Raw genomic sequence first — 9766 nt, 5'->3', positions numbered from 1 at the left:
CCGGTCGGAGCGCCTCGTCCCGGTGTCGCCCCTGTGCCACCGGGATCTCGCCCCTGTGCCGGGGAGTGGCGGAGCGCGGTGCCGTGAGGGCTCCGTGCAGGTCCCGGTGCCTCCGGTTGGCCGGTGCGGGTGCAGTGGCGCGGGTGGCCGCCAGGGCGGGACAGAGCTCCGCCGCTCCGGGGCCGCCGCTGCCCATCGCGGGCCGGGGGCTGCCGGAGCTGAGAAATCCGAGTTGTAGACACGGAAAATGAGATTCTGCCTCACAGAGCGAAGCTGCACAGCGAGGTCCCGTCCTGCACGTCCGTGGGGGCCTAATTAGGCAAGGCTCATTAATTGGGGAAGGCTGGGGTGCACGTGTCCAACAGCAGCAGAATCAGAAACGAATCCCAGAATCCTTAAGGCTGAAAAATCCCTCCAAGATTACCGAGCATCACATTCACCACTAAACCCTGTCCCCAAGTGCCACATCCGTGTGCCCTTTGGAACACTTTGGGGATGATGGTTCCAACACTGCTCCAAGGCTTAGCCACCCTTTCTGTGATGAAATTTTCCCAAATATCCAAGCTAACCCTCCCATGGCACAACTGGAGGCCATTTCCTCTCACCCTGTCCCTTGTCCATCCTCCTGTTGGGGAGCTGTGCACAGGGAGAATGAGATAATGGACAGGGACAACGAGATGATCTTGAAGGTCCCTTCCAACCCACACCAGTCTGTGACTCCATGAAAACAGCTTTTTGGGAATCAAAAGCCCAGAAGCAGCACAAAACATTCCCTCCTGAGCCTCCTTTTCTCCAGGCTGAGCCCCCCAGCCACCCCTGGTGCTCCAGACCCTTCATCAGCTTCGCTCCGTGAATTGCAGCTTTATTTTACACAAAGACAAATTTTTAGGGGGGTGAACCCCCATTCCAACCATCAGAATATCTGCCATTCCCTGTGCTGACACTGTCCCACCCTGCACCCGACAAGCCTTGGAGAGGAAAACACAAGGAGCTAAACAAACATCTTAATCAGGGGTCGTTATCAGTGCAGAGCTGTTCCTGCACTCCCATCATTAAAGCAGGGGAATATCCTCAAAGCCCCGGCCAGGCAGGGGAAGCAGCACTTTGATGCTGGTGTGGGAACCAGAGGCAGCTCTGTGATTTTTAAGTGCCTTTCATCTCCCTCTTTTGTAGGAACATTCGTCTAAACCAGCTTGTCTAATACAATTTCCCTGCGCAGGCATGAGTAGCAGATTAAGCCCTGGTTCTCCCTTGATACCTCCCCCAACAGGTGTAATCTGAGGAAACATGGTTTTAATTAGCCTGATTGGCTTTTTTGTGTGCTAAACAGCATCAATAGCTCACATCTGTGTCTATAGTTAGATATCTATGTTACATATTTAACCCCCTTATACAGGGGTACACAATGGAAACATCAACAATGGGATCTCACCTTTGCTGTTCTCTTTATATGTATGTGATCGTAAAGAATTTCCACATTAAAGCATGCAATCCCTTTTTAACCTGAAGTTTTCTAGCTGGTTTGCTGTACTCAGCAATAGTTCTGGGCTTGACTGACCTATTATAAATTGAAACCTTTGCCAGTGAGGACAGCATGTGTCCTTCTCTCCTGCTTCACAGAATCACAGAATGGTTTGGGAAGGACACTAAAAATCATCCAATTCCACCCTCTGCCATGGGCAGGGACACCTTTCTCTATCCCAGGTTGCTCCAAGCCCTGTCCTGGGACAGTTCCAGGGATCCAGGGGCAGCTGCAGCTGCTCTGCTCCTCTGCTCACCTGGGATACAACACAAACAACTCACTCTGGCCTTTTCCTGGTAATTTATTCAGTCTTCAGGTTGCACACAACCAGAAACACAACCTTGCCCCACGGGCTTGCTGTGAAAAGGATCATTCTTTGAGTTTAGAAACATGGAAAATGCTAGAGGAGGGTATCTCTATCCCTCACCAGTATTCTGCACCGTGTTGGCCAACTGGACAACCTGAGTTTTATTTATTTACTCATTCAGTTGCTGTGATTATTCAGACTACCCCAGCCACATTAACCCCTGTGTGATTTGAGCACCCGAGATGAATTTGGCTCCTTTTGCACATTCTCCAGGGGCTGATTTCAGCCGCAGCAAAAATTCCTCAATCGGGGCTGGAGCAGCTGTGAGCAACTTTCTGAGCAAACACCAACACAGCCTGGAGGGAGAGGCAATACAGAGTAGCAGTTTCTAAATGTCTGAATCTCCCATCTAATTGAGCAGGAATAATGAAAACAAAAAGTGGAAAAAAAAAAAAAAAAACAAACCAAGCCCTCCAGCATGTAAACAAATAGTTCAGGTGCAGGGATTCCATACCTGCCATGGCAATAGCCAGGGCTAATCTTGTTTTCAGCACTCCTGAACCCTTCCCTCGGGTATGAGAGGGATGTGTGCGATGTGATTTTGGTGCTTCTCGGCTTTTTTCACCTGGAATGCTGAGACAGCCCTGCTCGCCATGATCCATCACTCCTCGGCATCTCCTGGTGCTGGGGGGGCTTGAAGTTCAGCTCCCAAAAATCTTCATCCACACCAGGTGGAGATGAGCTTGTGGTGGGTTGGTTGGTGTGGGAAGAAGCCTTAATTGTGAGAGTTTGAAACTGTGGGCATTTCTCTCATTTCTCCTTTAACTAAGCCTCTGTCCCAGCTGGATCTGTGACACCACATTTACCCACAGGTTGTTTGGTGACCAGATGCCTTCATAAATCAAAGCAATTTGGGGCTAAACACCTAAAACCTAAATTTTTGCACCCTTTCCCCTCTACTCCTTAAAAACCTCAAGTGACTTCTAGTTTGAATTACCTAGTGGACAATTAATTAATATCTATCCCTTTGCTTCTTTCCATGGTATTTAGCCCCCTCTTTCCTCATCCCGTCCCTCTGACCATTCCTCATGGAAAATCCCCTGCTTTGCAGCCCCTCTTGTTAAACCAGCCCACACGTGCTGCCTCTTGCAATGTCACATTATTTTCCACATCCTCATAAACCCCTTTTTTTCATCTATTCCAGGCCAAATTCCTGCCTTGCCCGTGAGTGACTCAGTTTTACAGGGGACCAGGCAGGAGAGGATCCTTCTAATGCCTCCTCCCTTTGGGATGAGCCTGTCCCAGCCCCATGGCAGCACTGGGGCTGTGCTGGGATGGGATTTGGGATGGGAATTTGGGATGGGATTTTCGGATGAGCCTGTCCCAGTGCTGGGATGGGATGGGTTTTGGGATGGGATTTTGGGATGAGCCTGTCCCAGCCCCATGGCAGCACTGGGGCCATGCTGGGATGGTTCTAGGATGGGAATTTGGGATGGGATTTTGAGATGAGCCTGTCCCAGCCCCATGGCAGCACTGGGGACATGCAGGATGGGATTTGGGATGGGAATTTGGGATGGGATTTTGGGATGAGACTGTCCCAGTGCTGTGCTGGGATGGTTCTGAGATGGGAATTTGGGATGAGCCTGTCCCAGCCCCATGGCAGCACTGGGCCATGGGGTTGGGACAGGCTGGGCTGGTTCTAGGATGGGTTTTGGGATGGGACTTTGGGATGAGGCTGTCCCAACCACATGGCAGAACTGGGGCTGTGCTGGGATGGGATTTTGGGATGGGATTTGGGATGGGATTTTGGGATGAGCCTGTCCCAGTGCTGGGATGGGATGGGAATTTGGGATGGGATTTTGGGATGGGATTTTGGGATGAGGCTGTCCCATCCCCGTGGCAGCACTGGGGCTGTGCTGGGATGGGATTTGGGATGGGATTTGGGATGGGATTTTGGGATGAGCCTGTCCCAGTGCTGGGATGGGATGGGTTTTGGGATGGGATTTTGGGATGAGCCTGTCCCAGCCCCGTGGCAGCACTGGGGCCATGCTGGGATGGTTCTAGGATGGGAATTTGGGATGGGATTTTGGGATGAGCCTGTCCCAGCCCCATGGCAGCACTGGGGCTGTGCTGGGATGGTTCTGGGATGGGTTTTGGGATGGGAATTTGGGATGAGCCTGCCCAGCCCCATGGCAGCACTGGGGCCATGCTGGGATGGGATTTTGGGATGGGATTTTGGGATGAGCCTGTCCCAGTGCTGTGCTGGGCTGGGTTCTAGGATGGGATTTTGGGATGGGATTTTGGGATGAGCCTGTCCCAGCCCCGTGGCAGCACTGGGGCTGTGCTGGGCTGGTTCTGGGATGTGGGAGAAGCCTGGGCTGGCTGGGATTCCTGAGCAGCTCCTGTGTGAGTCACTCTGCAGGCAGACACACCCCGTTTTGAGCATTCCAGATGGGATGCAGCCACAGGCAGGGGGTGACACATCCTGGGAAGCCCAGCTCCCTCCAGGATGTCCCTCTGGCTGCTGAGATCCTCACTGGTGACATTTCTGCAGAGAAAAGAGGGTTTGTTCTCCCTTTCCATGGAGTTTGGGGCTCCCTTTCCTGGAACGTCACGCCCCCCTGAGCTCTGAAGGTGCATTTCAGTGCTGAGGGTGGCACATGAATGCCACTGTCCCAGCAGCAGGAGCTGACCAGCTGGACAGCAGGTGTGTGGTGGCCCTGGATGCGTCTGGGGCTGGACACCAGGCCCCTGCACACACAAACCCTCTCCCTGCCCAGCCACGGAGTGGAAAATACCAGCATTCCAGGCTTATGGGATTTGGGAGGAGGTCAGTGGCCCTGCTATTTATATCCAGTTATTTGGGGACTTTGCCGCTGCATTTGCACTGCAGAGCCCCTGTGGGGTAGAGAAAGAATGAAATGAAATGAAATTAAATTACCTTAAAAATCTTGAGCACAGCAAGGACAGCAAACATTTCTGGGTGGCACAAGTAAAACTCCCTCTTGGTGCTGCTGTTCCTGGCTTTTTTTTGAAGATGCATGAGGGACATTCTTTACAACAATTTTTCCATGTTTCCTCTTTTAGATCTTGACCTGATGGCCTGAGGATATCAGAGCACCCACAGCAGGTAAAAAGGCACCTGGGCAAAGCCCCTCCTGCCTTGCTCAGGTGTCTCAGGTCAGTGAGAGCTTAGCAGAAGTTAAAGAGAAATCTTCATTGTCCAAAGCTCTTCCCTAAGTTTTCACACAGAGAAGAAAATGTTGAGGAAGTTCCAGCCCTCTGTGCAAGGGAACATCTCTGAAAGAAAGGTGTCAAATGCAGAATTCAACTGACCCATAACAAAAACACCAAGTTCCAGTTTTAGTAAAATCTAGATGCCCAGAAGCATCATTTATTGCAAATCAGTTAACCAAAAAAAATACATCATTTTTGCAAACTACAACTTTGCATGTAGATAACTTTATTACAGAAGATATCTTTTCTTAAACTACACTCTAGTTTATAAAACATAGGAAGATTCAACACCACGTGATGTTTTTATCACTCATATTAGGCGTGTCACAATAACAATGGTCTGAAATGTTAACTAAGATGAGTGCTCCGCAAGGCACTGTGCCTTGAGAAATATCCATTTTATTTGGTGTTCTAATAGAAAGGAATGAGGAAAAGGAACCCTTTTCTCAGGTTTTCTTGATTAACTGCTCTCTATCTGCCTGTCCCATACACATTATCTAGTCTGAGGGTGTCTGCTTGCTTTTGCACCCGAGTGAGTGATATTTCAACACCTCTATAAGGTGATATATTTATGATATATTTAAGACTTGCTCATTTAGATTTTTGAAACAAAATCCACCTTTTCTTAAAAAAAAAAAAACAACCAAAAAAACCCCCAAAACCAAAAAAACCCCCATATTTACAAACATTAAATCTGCCACAGGCTTATACTATATTTTACATGATACACAGAAAGAGTGCACATCAATATAAAAAAAGATGCATCACTCCAGGCTAACGTCACAGAACAAAATGTCAACGTCTCACAGCACAGCTGTGCTGGCCCCTTGCCCTCCAGTTTGGCCAGTCCAGCCTCCCACCAAAAACCAGCAGCACATCCCACTGGGCACCCAGTGAGGGCTCTGCCAGAGGGGCACGTGGGGGTGGCAGTGTGATAATGCTTTGTAATCTCACTCTGGGTGTCTGCACTGCCAGACACGCCCTCCTCTAAAAAATAGGCAGGCCATCCTTAAAATAAGGATGTGGTTTACAAAGTTTATATTGGCATTTATTTCTCAAAACAGTTACTCAAACGCGAAAACAAAACGAAAAATCAGTAAAGATATTCAAAGTAAAATTAAGTCTCTTTTGTGTATATACTCCATAGTTATGGGCTTGCTCTCTTGGAAGTTTGGTAAATACATTTGTTTTTGATGAGGGACAGTATTCATGTTTTGTAGGGTTTTTTTTTTAGCTTAGAAACTGTTCTTACAAGTCTATAATCCTGATTTTCTTTTTCTTTTTTTTTTTTTAGATCATAAAAATCATTTAAATATATATATTTTTATATATATAAAAACAAGAGAGAACAAAAATTTCTATTATCAAGGCAAATGTACAACTATATAATACTGAAATTTAAACAAAGATTCATGACTGGTACCATAAAATGTCCTCTCATATAATTGCAAAGGAAACATTTTAAAGTACATTTAAAAAATTTGTCCATACTTAATTTTTTTCCCTTTAAGGAGTGGTACTTAGTCAATTTTTCCCTCCCCTCTTCTTTCTCACCTTTCATTCTGAGTTGAAAGAGAAAAAAAAATAAATTAATGGCATTTCAGAATCACAAATCGTTGCTTATAGCTTTACATAAACATTTCCTCTCAAATCAAACACAATGAACCCCCCCAAACAAAAGAGAACATCCTATAAAAACCTAATTTGTTGATTTCTCGAAACACAACTGGTGTCCCACACTGAGTTCTTAACAATAGAACATATAAATAAAAAGGCAGTGTTCTCGTGTAAAATAAAAAGTACATAAATAAATACTAAAAAAAAAAAAAAAAGGAATTAATTTGTCTTTTTCTTGTCTTTTTTTTTTCCTTTTTTATAAAAACATATTTAAAAAGGATCCTTTAATAAAAGCATCCGATGCGTCCTTTTAAAAAAAAGAGAAAAATCTCCCTTGAGCTTCTGGCTCGCAGCGAGCGTCTCTAAAACACCTTTTTTTGTTTTTGTTTTCACTTGAAGGCCTCGGGGATGTGTCCCATCTGTGACTGCATACTCGTGGGAGGGCTGGAGATGCCCTCGGACCAGTCGGACACGTTGGAGTGCGGAGAGGAGCTGGACCACTGGTCCGGAGACTCCGGCGACGGCGTCAGGAAAGGGTGGTCGGGCACCTGCAGCTGGTGGCTGGGGGTGTTGTCCAAGGGGGAGGAATAACTGTGCTGGGAAGGAGGGGTCAGGAACTGCGTGCTGGTCATGGGCTGGGCCAGGGAGGAGGGCAGCGAGGTGGGCAGCAGCTGGGAATCCTGCGGCAGGATGGTGTGCACGGCCATGGCGCCGCCGCTCACCGGCTGCAGCTCGGGCTGGCTCAGCTCCGTACCGAGGAAATTCTGGCCCAGGTTGGAGCCGCTGGGGTTGTGGTGCTGCTGCGGCTGCTGCGGCGCCTGCTGGGGCTGCTGGGGCTGCTGCTGCTGCTGCTGTGGGGGCTGCAGGTTGGGCTGCTGGAGCTGCTGCTGCTGCTGCTGCATCTGCTGGAGCTGCTGGCTCTGCATCAGGTGGGGCTGGGACGCCAGGCGGGTGTTGGGCATGGCCTGGTAGCTCATCATCTGCGACAAGCTGGTGGTGGGCAGCCCGTTGTGCAGCGAGGTCATCATGCCGTGCTGCAGGTTTTGGGGCTGCTGGTGAGCCCCGGGCTGCAGGTTGCCTCTCAGGGGGTTGTACTGGCTCTGCACCATGCCGTTCTGCAGCCGGGTGAGCCAGTCACACTGCCCGTTCAGGCTGGCCCCGCTGCCCACCGAGAAGCTCATGGGGGCACTGCTCATGGCCGTGCTGGGGCTGGACACCGGCAGGTGGGACAGACGCGGTGGCACCGAGTCGAAGCCCATCCTGCTGGAGCTGCCCATGGCCATATCCTGCTTGCCCGCCATGTTGAGGTGGTTGATGCTCAGGTGGGCGTCGGGCATGCCCGGCAGGTGGTTCAGAGGCATGGAAGGGGACTGCTGGAACGGAGAGGTCATCAATGGGGGAGAGGCCACGTCCGAGAGGTACCCGTGCGGCGACTCCAGGGAATCCACGGGCGACAGCACCCCAGAGTTGTCGAGCAGACACCCTTTCCCATCCTGCGACTTTTTCCTCCGCGCTTTGAGGTCTTTGGCGTCCTTGCTGTTGCAGCTCAGCCCCTTGGTGCTCGGCTTCCTGGCCTTCTTGCCCTGCACGGCGGGTTTGAGGTTGCCGATGTAGCTGCTGGGGGAGCAGAGCGGGGGGGACAGGGTGGGAGCCCCCAGGGGCCCGTTGTGCAGCGTGGGGCTCCGCACCAGGTTGTACTCGTCCAGCAGGCGCACGATGTCGTGGTGCATGCGCTCCTGCGCGATGTCCCGCGGCAGCCGGTCCATGTGGTCCGTGATGTCCCGGTTGGCAAAATGGTCCAGCAGGACCTTGGCGGTCTCGTAGCTGCCTTCTCTGGCTGCCAGGAACAGTGGGGTCTCCTCCTGCAAAGCCAGAAGGGTTTGGTTAGGGTTGAGTTCACAGATTCTCCTGGCTAGCACTGCCCTGAGCTCCACACCCGTGTCATTGGGTGGCCACCATCTCTCCTCTGGTGAGGGTTTGCTCCTTCTTTTTCCTACCCTCCTGAGCCATGTCCTTGTACTGGTATCAAACCAGGAACCCAGAACATCCTGGATGTGGCCACAAAGACACTGCTCACCAGGCACTGCATGGCCCCTCAACATCACCCCTACAACCAAATCCCACACTGCTCCTTTGTGCTGAATCCAACTTCATTCACAGCAGAACAATCAAATCAGAGTCTCAGTGCCAGACATTTGTATTTTAGCCAGAAATTACTCTTTAACAGACTCCCCAAATGGTTCTTCACTCTCATATATCAGCCTAGTAGATCCTACCTTATTATTCTGCATGTCCTTATTGGCACCATTCTTCAGGAGCACCATTGCAGCTTCCACATTATTCACAGCAGCTGCCCAGTGCAGGGCTGACTTGCCTGGAGAGGGAAACCACGAAATACAACCAAGATTAGAGAGTACTGAGATGAACAGCAAGCATCCCTTTTGTCCCATGGCTGGGTGAACTGGTGTTCTAGCTGCCTCAGTACCTAAATCATCCACGGCGTTGACGTCAGCGTGGCAGTTGATGAGGTCATCCAGCATCCCCTCCACAGCCAAACGAGCAGCCAGGATCAGGGGAGTGGTCCCGTCATGCATCCGGGCATCCAGGTCTGTCGCCCTGTTCCGAATCAGGATCTGCCACAAAGCAGAGGGAACACAAACGTTAGGAGGGGCAGACAGCAGGGCACCCCAGGTATCTCAGGACCTGCAATGCCCTTTCCAAAGGTTCATCTCTCCAATTCTGCTCCCAATCCAGGGCTGCTGCTGTGGTGCTGTTCCCCAGTATAGCAGTGCTGAGAAGGCCCCAACGAAGGAGGAACGATGAGGAGGACTCCATCTTATCAGAAGGTTAATTAATTACTTTATTATACTATTTATTCTGTACTATATTACATCTATATTACATTACATCTAAACTGAATCTGCCAAGCACTCAACCCTGCACACACTGCACAGAATCTCAGGGCAGTCAGCCCACAGTCCTGACACACACACACACACCTGGCCCTGATAGGCCGAGGAGACAAAACACCGTCACTTTGGGCAAACAATCTCCATATTGCATTCTACTTCTGCACAAACACA

The 9766-nt window shown here is 50.1% G+C and overlaps 1 protein-coding gene across 2 annotated transcripts in view; it reads right to left on the bottom strand.

Moving 5' to 3' along the window:
- Positions 1–5190: 5190 nt before the first annotated feature.
- NOTCH1 (notch receptor 1) overlaps positions 5191–9766 on the bottom strand; it is a 42456-nt gene continuing 37880 nt past the window's right edge. For both annotated transcript variants that reach the window (XM_059486233.1, XM_059486234.1), the window contains exons 32-34: positions 9169–9316; positions 8960–9057; positions 5191–8545 (exon numbers count right to left, since the gene is read on the bottom strand). In XM_059486233.1, coding sequence (XP_059342216.1) covers positions 7073–8545; positions 8960–9057; positions 9169–9316 — 1719 coding nt within the window. In that variant the 3' untranslated portion in view covers positions 5191–7072. The remainder of the gene's footprint in view (positions 8546–8959; positions 9058–9168; positions 9317–9766) is intronic.

This window comes from Ammospiza nelsoni, chromosome 20 (assembly GCF_027579445.1).
Source record: "Ammospiza nelsoni isolate bAmmNel1 chromosome 20, bAmmNel1.pri, whole genome shotgun sequence".
NCBI lineage: Eukaryota > Metazoa > Chordata > Aves > Passeriformes > Passerellidae > Ammospiza > Ammospiza nelsoni.
The sequence above is the reverse complement of the archived record's forward strand: the minus strand, read 5'-3'. Positions and strand labels throughout refer to the sequence as shown.